The following is a 14,655-nucleotide window of genomic DNA, read 5'->3' on the forward strand; positions in this document are numbered from 1 at the left end:
TTTTCCACGTGGGCAGCTACAAATGACAGTCATACTTGAAAGTCTGTGGAAAGGGCGATCTTTCTCTCTCTGTGGGAAATGTTTTTCAGTCACATGTGGGTTGTGACACTGGTGTTTCAGCACGAGAAGCTTGGCAGCAGCAGCATTTTGATCATTCCTGGATTTTTTCCAAGGAACAAGTTTTATTTCCTTTCACAGTGAGATGTCTGAAACTTGGCTCCAGCTGGGCTTTCGAACAAGGCACTGATCCCAAACAAACATTAAAACTACTTTAAAAAAGGCCAACATTACGGAATAGCAGAGATCTGAACTCTGTTCTTTTGCTAAAGGTAAAAACACAAATTAATAAACAATGCAATGGTATTTTACTATAGAGACTTTATTTCTTTTCATAAGTTAAAGAACTTTTAAGAGCTCTACCATTTCTACCAAGAAAAGTGGTGAAATAACCAGTGGTACTAATACCAGAAGCTTGTTATTCATTGATTTGCATGGACATGAATCTGTATCTATAATTGAGACTTTATGTATCATTTTGAAACTGTATGGATGGAAAGCCTGTGTTGAATTCAAACTTGTCTATTCAGCTCTTGGTTTTACTATATGTGTGATCTTTCAGTCCTGGATGCATCATGAACATAATATTCATGTTGATATTAAATCTAAACTGATTTGTTTTTAAACATAAATGATCCATCAGTGCCTCCTTAAGCAATGCTTGGAAAGTTTAGGCAGATGCTAGCAACAAAAGCTTAAGTTTATTAATAAAAGCAGAACAAAACAGAAAGACCTGGGGGAGTGTTGGCTGTTTGTGTTTTATTAATTTATCCTTTTGTTTTTTCTGGTTATAGCTCTACATGGTTAAAACATTGTGTTCTGGTATTCCAAATAAATTCAGATGCAACATTTTGCAAAAATGCTCCTTCCTGCATCCCGATGGCCCCACCTCACAGCAGCTAACAGATGCAAAACCTCAACAGGGTTTTTAATTTCAGAGCCGTAACTCATGCTGCCCACTGCGGTGAATTATGTGGCACAAAGCTCAGCAAATCAGCGCACGATGAAAGGGGCAGAAAGGGAAACCTCAATGAATGCATCCGCAACAGGGACAGGTGCAAAGTCCAGTGTGTTCGTGTCTGTCCGGCGTCACCTTCCCATTACACCTCATTAGGACCAACACTTACTCTTTATCCTGAACAGGATCTGTACTAGTCTTTGAGTGCAAATAAATCTGCCCACATCTTTTGTTCTGACTGCGGAAAAAAAAAAAAAAACTTAATAAAATGCTGAAGTGGTGAGGGGGGGGAGACGGGGTCTTTTTGACTTAACTCACTGGTGGTTCAAAGTGACTTAATGAACTCAGTCCACATCCTCAGACTGTGTGACTTTTTAGGTCAAGAAAGGGTCGCTTTGGATAAAAGCCCTTTTGTCTCCAGTCTTTCTTCCTCCACTTCAATGCCACCTGAGCACCAGGCCGTCTGTACCAGAAACGTCTCGGTGCGATCAAACGCAGCCTGCTTCCAGGAGAAAAGTAGGAATGGATGGTGACAGGAGCAACTATAAAACTCTGACTTTGATACAAACCCATGTGACAAATTAAAGTGCCCTGGCCGTGAACTCCGTTTCTGAGTCCATGTTCCTCTCATAAACAATAGAGCATTGTTACACGGTGGGCGAGTCCTTCGCTGAGCAGGGATCACAGGGGAGATGATGACATTGAAGTCAGCTGCTTAAAAAAAAAACGCCTGTCAGAATCGGCGAACAATACGAGCAAAACCCATTTAGTTTTAGACGTGCAGCAATACACACACACACACACGCACACTCGTGCAGCACAGCAGTACGTGTTGAGGAACATGAACGAGTCAAAGTGGTCCGGCGCAGGAACATTTCCTGGCAGTCTCAGGATGTTTAACTTTTTTTTATTTTAATTTGAGACATGTATAGCTTTTTAAGTGCTCGTCAAGAGGTTTGAACGAGTTTTACAGGTAGTGAAGTGAATATGCAGAGCCCACCAGCACACACATCGCTGAAACACAAACTCACACTGATTAATCTCTGGACTTGCAGCGCCTTGCAGAAGCGTCCGGGTCCAGACCTAAATCCACATATGAATCTGAGCTCCAAAATTGCTAGTAAAGCAGGATGATTTAAAGCCGTTTTGCAACGAAAGCAGGTTCTGCAAAAATATTAGCTCAGGAAGACTGAATGCAAATTTTCACCACACTTTTTAGATTTTTATTGGAAGAACATTTGAAAACCATTAAACTTTTCATTTCACAATTATGCATTACTTCTTTAGTCTTTTACATAAAATCCACACAAAATGCATTATTAGTGAAAAAAAATATCAAGAAAATGTTTGTATTTTGTCATCATAATCTTATTAGTAATTCTGGTTCTTTATTGAGGATTCAAATATTTTTTTTAAATTATTATTATGGAAAAAATATCTTGTCTTCCCATCTGGTTTTCTGGTAAGCGTGTACAAGTGCACGTGTGTGTGTGTTGGCTGTGTCTTGGTCTTTTGTATGTTTTTACACTGCTCATTAGCTCATCCCAGATGAGCAAGAGTCAAGTTTTCTAAGCGTCGCTGCGTGTGAATGTCTGTGTCTGAATGTGTTTTCTCGTCATGTTCCATGGGAATCGAGCGGCTCATTAGTGTGTCAGAGTCACTCGGGCCACACTCTGTCAAAACAAATACACACAAGTTCTGTGATACAGAGAAGGAAACATTCAGAGCTCTTTATACTCGGTTCTGCCAAGCATAATACAACACAATACTGCAGAACCCCACAGTAAAACTGAGAAAAGTCACAGCAGACAGTAAATGGTAAATGGACTGAACTTATACCGTGCTTTGCCACTCATAATCCAGAAAGCTGCATTAGTTTCATTTTAAGTAAAACCTCTGCTTTGCTCATTCCCTAATCTCTACCTTACAAAATATCTTCCAGCCATCCAAATCTAACACTTTTTAGTTACGTTAACTCTCTGCTAAAGTCAAATTCAGACGCCGCTCTCCACTCTGCTGATCCGTCGATTCATGTCTGTCCATTAAGGTCCACCAGGACTCTGTTCACACATGTGCATGCAGCCCAGATGTTTGAGTGCTAAAAGAGAGAAAACCTCCCAGGAGAAGTTTGACTATCGCAATCTGCTGGACTTTGAATTCAGCTCAGTGAATCCTGGTTCGTTGTGCAGCCATTTATGCTAATTCTGATGCTAAGTTCTGCTGATTTTCTCTCTTTCCAGGTTTACCCTCTCCATTCATTCCCTCTCTGCTTTACTCCCTTAGTCCCCCACAGCAGCTTCTCATCTGTTCATTTACTCAACTTTGTGCCACTACAAAGTCCCCTGGGTTAAATTACTCCAGAGTCAGATCATCTTTTGTTCTTACTTCGACTGGCCTATGAAGACTCAACCACTACAGACCTGAACCCAATATGGCCCATCTGAACAAGTCTCTATGTGCACCGAAAAGATGTGGCGTTCCACTTCTGCTCAGTGTGTTTATGACACTGTGACAAGAAAGGGCAAAAGGGTGTAGAAACAATGAGGTGCAGAGAATAACATGGCTGTATAAATATGAATTTGGAAAAATCTAAACGTTTCCGTTAGGATAAAGATGCACCTCTTCTGAACTTTGATATTTTTTATCCATGACACATTTGATCCCTGAACCATTTCAAAGCAAGACTTGAACAAACTTGAGATATTTTTGATAAGATGAAGTCTCACTAAAGCACAAATTTACCAGGCGCAACATCCAAGAACAATGGGGGCAGCCACAAAGTCCATCAACACAGACCCCAATGGTTTCTTTTTTACCACTAAAAATAAACCATTCACTAAAGAATGAATGTAGACAAACTCTTGGACTGACTCTTGTGGTGGCTTTCACCTTTAGACATTAAACTCAATCAAACAAAGATCAGCGCCACAAATATTGAAGACCAAATCCAGAAGCAGCTACAGCAAAACATTAAAGGGAGGACAACCCATCCAGGTTTTAGTTTAGGATCAGAGAAAAAAATAAGAGATTGTTGTGGTGCAGTAGAGTAGACGCTGCATGGTGGGATTTTCCTCGCTGCAGCCATCAAGGCTTCAATTTACATTACTCTTTAACCGACTTTAACAATGTTAGAAACAACTTTTAGAGATGTTGCTTGCATTTTTCCCTTCAGAATTTGAGCTGAGAAAGAGTTTGTAACAAGGAAACACTGAGCTTCAATTTCAGGAATTCTGAGTATGCAAACATTTACAGTATATTTCCTAACTCTTGACAGCTATTGTTTGTTGCAAAAATGTAACTCTTCTTTGTTCTTCCTTGTGGGGTTTAACACGCAGCTCATTTCTTTTTATTTGCGTTTCGGCGTCCATGTCTTTCATCATGTTTGTGTATGTTTCTGTCGCCATCTCTGCGTATTTATGTGCTCAGTTTGGTGCCATTTGTTTCGTTTGACCGGCTGTTTGTGTATGTGCGTGTGGTCTTGTCCTCCTCATGTCGTCGCTGTACGACGGAGGTTTATTTGTACGTCTGGGACTCTCCTCAGGCAGTCGTGTTGCTCACCGTGGGGACGCTAGCCTATGTGCATCTGTAAGTGTCAGGTTGTGGTTACGATTCCCAGAGGAAAGCAGACTCACAGATGAATACCATATGATCAGGATTAATTAATATGTTGGTTTTACTAAGACTTTTTGTAAATAACGCCATTTAAAAAAATAAAATAAAATTAAGATTTTAATTCAGTCTCATTACACAACCATTACAAAAAAAAAAACTTTCCATGGATTTGAAATTCCTGTTCTCTGTAGCCAGATATCAGTCTTGTCCATCATGAGGGTGTGTTTAGTGGTTTAATGGACTAGAATGCTGTCAAACACACTCTTTTGTTTTTATCCCATAAAAATACTATGGGGATTAGCTAATATGGAATATCAACAACAAAGTCTGCAATACTAATAGATTTTGACTTGTGAAGAAAAGCCTTGTTCTTCACTTCACCAGCTGCTTTCAAATGGATAAAATCCACAGTTCTCACACAGTTTTATAGATTTTTATGTGAAATTTTGTGGCATTAGACAACGTTGCAACAACACCAGTGGGCTGATGTGAGAGCATTAGAAAGTAAATGGGTACATCTGCCCCTAACAGAGATGAAACGCCTCCTAGGTTAAAGGTCATCCCACCCAGTGTCCAGTCGGAGTGCCTTGGAGACTCATTTCCTGGGAGAGGTCACACAAACAGGCAGCTGTGTGTTCGCCAGTAAACGATTGGTTCAATAAATGGACACGTTACCTTTGGTGCTCTTCTGTCAAATGGCACGGTGCTTTTAACCCCTACCCTTTACTTTGTACACCACTGATTTCAACTACAACTCTAATACATATTTCATGGAAGAAATTCTCAGATAATATTGCAAGTTAGGGTTAGGAGGGGGGGGGGGTAGACTGGTGAAGGGGTTTATGGAGTGGTGCAGGAAGAATAGATCTCAGCTCAAAATTACCAAAACAAAGGAGCTGTTACTAAGCTTTCAGAGGGCAACGCCCTCATTACATCCCATTTCAATAGATGGTAAGGATGCAGAAGTGCTCAGCACATACAAGTACCTGTGTGAACATCTGGACAAAAAGTTGAACTGGTTAGCAAATACAGACAAGATACACAGGAGAGGGCAGAGCCACATGTGTTTTGAGAGCAGACTTGCCTTTTCTCATGTGAGCTCTAGGCTACTGTGCATGTTTCATCAGTCAATCATTTCAAGTGGACTTTTGCATCCAGTGGTGAGGAAAGGGGGACACTCAGAGGCTGGACCGTCTCATCAGGAGAGCTGGCTCTGTGGTTGGTATGAGCCTGGAGTCTTTTGAGACGGTGGTGGAAAAGAGGAGTTGAAGATAGTTCAGGAAATTACCGCCCACCTCTTGAACACTTTTTTCTCCCAGTAGAGGAGTTCCTCTCAGATTCCTGTCAGTGGGCTGTTCAACTAAGAGGTTCAGGAATGTATTTATGCCACTGGCCATTAGACTCCACAATGCTCTCCTGGAGGAACGGTGGGAAGTGGGAAAATTCACTTCTTGATTTTTTTCCCCCATTGTCTTTGATGAGTTTTTATATCCTTATTGGCCATTTTATTATGTTTTTAATGCTTTTATGGATAATTACACATGTGTGTGAGCAAAAGACTGCCTCATAATTTCCTCTAGATAAATAAAGTACCGCACACTGACAGCATCGACTACCTGAGAGGACTAGACTTACTGTTGGAGTGGCTAAAGCACACATACACACACGCACACACACACACACACACACAAGCAGGAGAGAGAGACAGCTAGCCCAGTTGAAGGGGTGTGAGATTCGACTCATTTTATGCACTCTGATGGACAGAGCTGCAAAAATGGAAAGAACTTGTTAAAACTCTGCATCATATGTACATCAACTGTAGTAAGAATTAAAACAAACAAAGGAAACAAAGGAATACATGACAATGATTACTTGTTATGTGTCTTTCATTCCCTGTATAACTAAACAAGGCTATACATTTTTAAAACGTGGAAGCTTTCACTCATGTTTCCATCAAACTGTGATGCAAATTTTGACAAAATGTTTAAAACTGGAAAGCTTCTGAACATGTAGCCAACCTTTAAATGAAAGCCCTCCCGGTCTTACAGGGATTCTGCTGACTTGTTTTTTTGTTGTCTTTTCTTTGACTATTCCTTGAAATCCACAAAGTAGAAACCACAATGAAAATGACAGATTGGAAGTGAAAAGGAAAACTGTACTAGAAAGGGAACACACACATGGATGACTAACTGAATACTTAAGGAAAAAATAATGTTTCACCGCACTCGGTTTCCTTTATATATGCTAACAAATCAATGCATTTGTTCGCTAATGGTTGGCATTCTGCCGCTGCACTCGTTTCCCTTGGACAGCTCTACCAGTGTCAGACAGCCCTTGTCTGAATCCAGATTTTGACCCCCTCCTGCTGGGTTGTAGCAGGAGTGAAAACCATGAAAAACTGCCTTGAAACAACAAAATAATGCAGGATCGCTTTAATGGCTTCATTCATAGGTTCTTGTCCTTTATATGGCTTTGACTGTGAGCCTAGTGGATACGAGGAGGGACAGCCGGCGCAGTTAAAAAGATGTATAGAGAGGGTTGTGCTGTGGCCGAGTCGCCCTTAAACAAAACTCATGCCAGAGCTGCCTGTTGAGACCCCAGTGATTTGTACCCAGACCCCCAGCCTGTCTCAGTTTATTTTCTTTTTTCCTTTTGGAAACTGGAAGCAAAACACACTTCTTTCAAGAACGTTTCCCTAACAGAAGCACTTCAGTGCCACCCAGTAATTCTTCAGACTGTCCAAATGTCTCACTTGGAAATCCTTCGCCTTTCAATATATTTCTATTCCATTACTTGATCCAACACAAAATGCAACTTTGTACTTGACTCTGCTATACTAACCTAGAGTTTCCAAGAGTAAGACATCATCTCATATGCACCACTCAGCTGCTGCCATTAAGATGGGTAATTTTCAGTTGAAATATTTCCCAGTCGAAGAAAAAGACTAAAATTTTGCATTCAGGTTTCATTAATTCTTTGTCAACTTTGCATATATTTGTAGGCGTCTTTCGACCATCAACAAAAGAGGCTTACGATTCTGAAGCCTGTTGTTATGAGACACTGAAAATGAAATGATATTAAACCTTAAACCTTAAAGTTTAGGGTTTAACCTACATGTACACGCACGTACGTTTACGTATATGCACGTAATATTTGTTGTACTCTTTCTTACTCACCACCACATACAATAGCAGATAGTTTTGCATCCAAAGAGCACATAAAACATCACAACTTTCTTTAGTCACCAGCAACCAGTGCACTAGCACAATGCACATCGCAGCTGTGGTGCCAGGAGTGTAACAATAATTTTGTTGATGTTGCAACTTTGGGCTATATGGAGCAACCGATCTAGCCTCAAATTCTCTGATCAACATTTCATGCTGTGTCATGCTTATTCTCCCTTCCCCACTTCCAAGTGTCCCCAGGTTGCACCACCAAAACCGTTCTATAAATACTTTATGCATAGCAAAAAAAAAGAAAGAAAAAACCTGTCACATCCTTTTTAGTACTACAGGAAACCCATTGTATGTATGCATTGTATCCAGGAAGACCTCGTCTGTTCCTGCAAAGGTCCTCCAGATTCTGTCCATTTTTGAATTTTGAGATGTGGTTTTGGTACAGTTTAGTTTTAATGAAATATTTCTATATCTCTCTATGTCTATAAAATTACCTGTTGTTACAATGTACTCCCTCTATCATATAAAAATATGGTGCCATGAAAAAAAAACTACTTTTTCTGCCTCTAATGTGACACATCTCCCATTCAACTGAAGTGAGAAAAAAAATAAAGCTACAAGTATTTTATATAAATGCTTTTGTTGATGCATCTTTGAGTTAAGGATATTTGCCAAAGTTAATTAAGTCTATCAGATTCTGAGGTGATCTTTACTCTACACTTCTCTCCAGATTACAACACAGATTTTCCTTCAAAAATGTAAGAAAGAAACAAACCAAAAAAAGTCAATCTATAATTTTCACTCTTAGCTGTCCAATCTTGTCGTACCTTGTATGTATTGTATGTATTGTTCCTCAATAACAGGTATTGTTCCTCAAAGAACCTGCACTGTGAAAAGTGTGTAAATAATCAAAAAGGAAGCAAATATTTGACCTTTTAGTGCAGAAACATTTTAAAAGCTCCATAGTTTGTCCCAAAATACTATAATTACCATCTTATTGGAAATGTTGGTGTTTTTATCTTCTCTATTGAAATTAACATTTAAAGTTCATTTGGATAATGTGATGTAGTGCAGCTCAGCATACATTCACCTAAACATGAGTTTTTGTTTAGGTCACATGCCTGTTATTAGTTGCTCCATGTGTGTGCAAAGTTGTTTGCTTATATCCAACCAGACAAAGAACAGATGCACACCGTTCCTTCACTCCTCCACTTACCTCTCCTCTGTGGCCCACATAGATAAAGGCACACATGGGCTGGAATGCACCGGTACCACAGGCCAATAGGTGAGTGCGATTGTACGGCTGCAGGAGGCGAACAAAGTTGGCACACTCCGTCTGCAAAACAAATCCACACAGACTAATTAAAGCTGTTTTTTTACATCTCTGACATGAGCCTGTCATTAAAGCGTCGGAGTGCAGAAAGCCCTTAAGTGCTCGCAACATATAAAAAAGGAGGCTAAGTGTTTATGGTATGTCAACAGGAAACTTCTGCCCAAAAGCATGATGAAAGAGCGCTTTGTTGTGCACACAAACACATCTGGGCGAATAAAGGGAGAACCAAAGAATAAATCAAATCACAGTGACTGTTGTCAAAATGCAGATAAGCTGATTTCCATGGCCTAAATGATTTTTTTTAATGAGGCTTATTGATCGCATATGTTTGCAGTGAAGGCCAAGAAGAATGTCATCTGATAAAATCTAAAAGTTTTCCAACTACTCATATTTTGGATTGAATTTTGGACGGCAGCCATGACTGGCAGAAAAAGCTATGAAAATATCAAAAGAACGTCAGAAACAGAATGGATGCCTGTATGCAAGCATAAATATGTCCATACTTTTCTCATAAAATATGACTTATAAAAACAATCAGTCCAGCTTGCAGAATATTTTAGTTCCCTGTAAAGGTTTTTGGAAAAGCAAAAATGCCACATTAAGCATAGAAAATGACAGAAGGCTAAATCATGAAAGATTCAGAAGTTAATATTTTACTGAAACAGCTAAAAACAAGGTGACAGACAAAGGCTCAGATAAAAAATAAAAAAAAATCAGTGACACAGAAAAACAGAACCAAAAGGCTTTATGTCTAAGGATATAAGTATCATGATATTTCTACATGAATGTGGAGGAGCTACAAAAGCAGCAGCTGACCAAAGATTGTTTTCTACCAAGACCAAATAGTCATTTCTTGAAGATTAATTAATCACAACTGCTCAAGTATGCGCTTCATGCGTGCGGTCCAAAATATTCATGATCAAAATAAGTTTAAATAGTAAACACAATGAACTCGTCTTCTCTATACTAAAAATAATTTGAGTAAAAACAGATTTATTTCCATGTTTAAAAGTTCACTGTGAAACATAACTGGTTACCAGTTTAGTTTATTCCATTTTTAATGTAATTATGTACAAAAGTACTACTATTACATTTAGCTTTTCTTTTTTTTTTTTTTTTTTACTTTTCCTTTGGATAAAAAGTGATCCATTTTGACTGTGGCTTTCAACTAATTTTAAATATTTTGGTGATAAATTATGTGTTGCTACCAGCAAAGCTGACGGGAGAGACTGAGTAAAACAGCCTAGGTAAATGTAAAATTTATATATGCAACAAGAAAAGTATTATTGGCAAATATCAAGGACTATATCTAAGAATATTTGTGTTTTTCTGTTTTTTTTAATTGTTTATTTATGTTCTCCTAAAGCTGTTGTTAAGCTCTTATTTCCTTCAGTGCTTTAGCAACACTGTCTGCATGACGTAATTCGTGTTGCTTTGATTTGAGAAACAACTTTCATCAATCAAGTGACACATGTACTTCAGACATCACAGGACAGAATCCGCATAATTTGCTCGTATCTGAAAACAAATCACATAGAAGCCTCTCATTTCAGTGACTTCTCTGAAAGGTGAACCACTAACGTCAAACACAGATTTGCCAATCGTAGACAACCTCAAAAAATGCAGAGGAGACTTTTGAGATTCTTCCTTTGACTTGTTGATTTGGAAATCTTCAGGAACATTTCTCTAGCACATGTCGAAATTGCTGCTTAGAGTTAGTAATGCAACCACACATTTAAAAATGCACAATGAGCAGTTTATCTTATGTTGAGTGTTTGTTTGTCAAAAAAGCTTTGGCACTGGTAGTGTGCCAACCAACATAGAAAACATTGGATTCCTCTTTGTCTGCGTTTTGCAACAGGATGCACAAAATCCTGCTGAGCTGAGTGGACTCAACATGCGTAAATCTGCCTCACGTTCAGCAAGAAAGTTGTCTTAGAAATCTTAGGTGCCTTGGAGACCAAAAAGGGGAATGAAATGTTGAAAAGCTGAAATATGTCTCCAGCCTTCCACTCAGGGATTTGGGGTATTACAATTCTGTGTGGTCTTTCAGAGAAGAAGTGGCAGCAGAGGAAGGTTGGTTCAGCAAAAAATGAAGCGGTTTGATTTCTAACACACTCAGCTCTCAGCTCTTCTGGCCAGAATTGAAAATTACAGCATAAATATCTGGAGAAGACAAAGGCCAGCAATGTTCCTTGTATTTAACTCTGATTATTAGGAAAGATTTGGGTGACCACAAATATTCCTGCACAGAAATACATGCTACATTTTTTATATGTTGCCCACAAAAACCACATTGGCATGAATAATAGTTCTGACATGAACAATTTTATATCCAAAACATTGTTTTATTCCTTTTTTGCCATTTCAATCATTAATATAAGTAAATATGAGTAATATCATATTGTCAAGTAGGTTTCCCTGGGGCTTTGCAATTTACAGCATGAAACAAGAAGAAAATGTGTTTCCATCACTCACTCTAAAGTTCAGTTACATGTGAACACAGTAAAAGTTCATCCCCTGATGTCTAAAACCAGTAAAACAATTCCTGTACTTTTTTTTTTTTTTTTACTGTAATCTCATCTTGCTCTGGTAGGAATGTAGATCCATGAGTTCACAGTGCTGTGTGGAGATCTAGATAAAAAAAAAAAATACTGCAGTGAAGCAATAGTGAGCTTAATTGTTTTGGATAGCATAGAGTAGGCAAAGAGTCAGTGTGTAGTGAAGTTGCATGGCAACCTCATTGCTGACGAAACCCGACTGTCTGCCACATTCAGTCATTTTGTGGAAGCTTGACTAACTAATCCAGTGATCTTACAAACAGTGTTACAGTACTGAAGAAAAAAATAAACTAGACCAAGATTCATTTTGCATACATGACAATCAGGCTGCATGTCTTTAAAGACTTTGTGGAAGCTATGAAGAAGGTTAGAGGTTGATCCACGCTGAACTCCAGCTCAATAGACACGATGTTAACTTTTTTTTTTTACAAACCTCCAAAGAAAGAACAGGATGCTTTAGAAAATATACCAAAAGCAGCCACTGAAACTGCATAGCTGGTTAACTAGGCTGTAATTTAATGATATAACATTCAATACAACATCTGAAATGTGCATCTTTGGTCACATTTCGTCCCATCATTTACCAAAGTTTAGAAAATTTTCAGCATATTTATGTAAAACCGTTATAAATAAGCAATATTTTAATCAGTTTATCCGTTTAATACCAACAATTCCCACAAAAGTAATTTGAAGGCAAATGAGTTTAAGTTCAACACTTAGCTACATAGAGTCCAATCATATAGTTCGATTCAGATCCAAATTAAAAACTGTTGAGTTCAGTCCTAGTTGTAACACAATACAGATTAATTCAGTTGATCATTTAGTGCTTATTAATAAGAGGTTTAAGCCGATTGCACCGAGCAAATCTCTCATTCTGAGCAAACTTGTTTTTTTATTATCATTGGCAAAACAGTTTTGCAAGCAACAAAGCTGTGCTCATTATCAAAATGTCAATACAACAGGAAGAATGCTGAAATTTTTTAATCACCGGCGTGAGGAAAAAAATGTTCCTTTTTCGTCATTAATGAAATTCTTAGTCAAAGAGCTTCTGGCTGCCTGACAGACATGTATGAATAGGAAACAAGTCAGTGAGAGGCAATTTTGGACACACAGAGTGGACTAGAGTGTAAACAACATGGAATAAAAAGCGAGACTGATGCTGTAATGCTAACAAGAAACATAAAAACAAAAACATAAATGTTATGCATGTGTGAGTAAGACCTGGACAGCAGCATAGCTGGATGAACTAGAACATCCAGTTGTTTGGTTTCTACAGCTGGAAATGCATCTGAAATGATGCATTTTTAGAGAGGACTGGAAAGTCTTTCAAAATGGAATGAGATCATTTTTCCCCAACACTCATAACTACTCCTATTATGTTACCAAACAAATAGTAATTTTAGTAAAGAAAAACTCAACTGAGCAGCCTAAAGAGTTTTATTTACAATGATTTCTACAATCTTGTTTTCTAACAACTCTAAAGAGAGAAACAATGTGAAAAGCTCCTGCAAAGACCACAGACCAGTTTTTCAGCATTAGTTTGTAAACAAACAGACTTTAGAATATGTGTACATATCTAAATGTACTATATAAAACTACCTGGAGGACATTTCTCAAAAGTCATTACCATGGTCCGCCTCTCCGCCTGACTATAATTTGACTCATACAACAGTAAGGACCTCACACAGCATGTATTTGGAACAAGGGTAACCACTGGGCTTTGCTAACGGATTCGCTCAATGACCAGGATAACTACTGTTGGCAACACAAATCGACTATTATGAATTTTTCTGCATTTTTGGATCTGAAGAAATATTGCACTGACTTGACCAGCTGTGTACAACTGATTCATTGAGGCACAAACAAACACACACACACACACACACACACACACACACACATAAACAGTTTATTACCACAGCCGTCACCAGATCTTAACATTCAGATTTCTGGACTGTGGGAAGAAGATGGAGTGGCTGGAGAGAGAACACATGCATGCATGTGGGAAACATGCAAAATCCATGCAGAACGCAAGGTTCTTGTTAAGAGGTATTTACCCATGAGAGATTTTTCTACCACACATCACCCACAGAGGGAACACAATGTAGCAGCTCCTCTGTAATGAAGCTTTACCATAGAAATGGTTGGATTACAGACAACAATAGTGTTTTAACTAAAAGATTTAATTATGTATAAACAATAGCAGACTTTCTCTATTTTTTTAATTAAATGTCATGGCTTATAAACATTGCAATATTACATTTTGGGTAGGTACTACACTGCATTACATATCTAATTTTCTCCGCTAGGGAAAGGAATATGTGCCCAACTCATTTGCAGTCAGCTTCCAAGAGCAACATGCAAATCAATGAAATGGAAAGAAATGGAACAGCAAGAACAAGGCAGAACAAGTTGAGCTGAAGTCACCAAATGCCTTCGCTCTGCCTGGTATTTATTTGTCTCAGCAGTGATTAATGATTGTGGCAGCTGTGAGATTTTGACTTGGATGCCAACGCCACGCCCCTGCTTTTTCTGATTGTTTTTTTAATGTACATAAATGCATGTACATGTTTTAAATATTTTAAATATATGTATACACTTACTATTAGCACTCAAACCAACGTTTTGTATACTCTTAGTGCCATGTAAGACTCCAGATATCTCTTTTACATTGCAAAACACAAACGTAAAACAGAACAAGGTGAAAACCTTTCACCTTTCAACCTTCCTTCTGTCTGTGTTAGACGTGCACAGCCGACAGACGGGCCATAACACATGTAGACCGGCGTGAATCTGTCAGTGCTCTGTGTCTGAAACCCTTTCACTCAGTTTAAAACCAAACAACTGACAAAAAACAGCATTTGTGAAGGAATGCAGAAAGACATCGACATGCACAGCCTTTTGACTCCTCTGATAAAGTGTTGCACCTCCTCTGCACACATACGCATCTTCCCCTGC

At 38.6% G+C, this 14,655-nt stretch overlaps 1 protein-coding gene across 1 annotated transcript in view; it reads right to left on the minus strand.

Annotated features, from left to right (window-relative positions):
• Positions 1–14,655, minus strand: part of LOC103155926 (semaphorin-3G-like) — a 61,312-nt gene that overhangs the window by 18,115 nt on the left and 28,542 nt on the right. The window contains exon 4 of the mRNA XM_007577818.2: positions 9,020–9,139. Within this exon, the coding sequence (XP_007577880.1) occupies positions 9,020–9,139 (120 nt within the window). The remainder of the gene's footprint in view (positions 1–9,019; positions 9,140–14,655) is intronic.

Source organism: Poecilia formosa, unplaced genomic scaffold, assembly GCF_000485575.1.
Source record: "Poecilia formosa unplaced genomic scaffold, Poecilia_formosa-5.1.2 Scaffold456, whole genome shotgun sequence".
Classification (NCBI taxonomy): Eukaryota; Metazoa; Chordata; class Actinopteri; order Cyprinodontiformes; family Poeciliidae; genus Poecilia; species Poecilia formosa.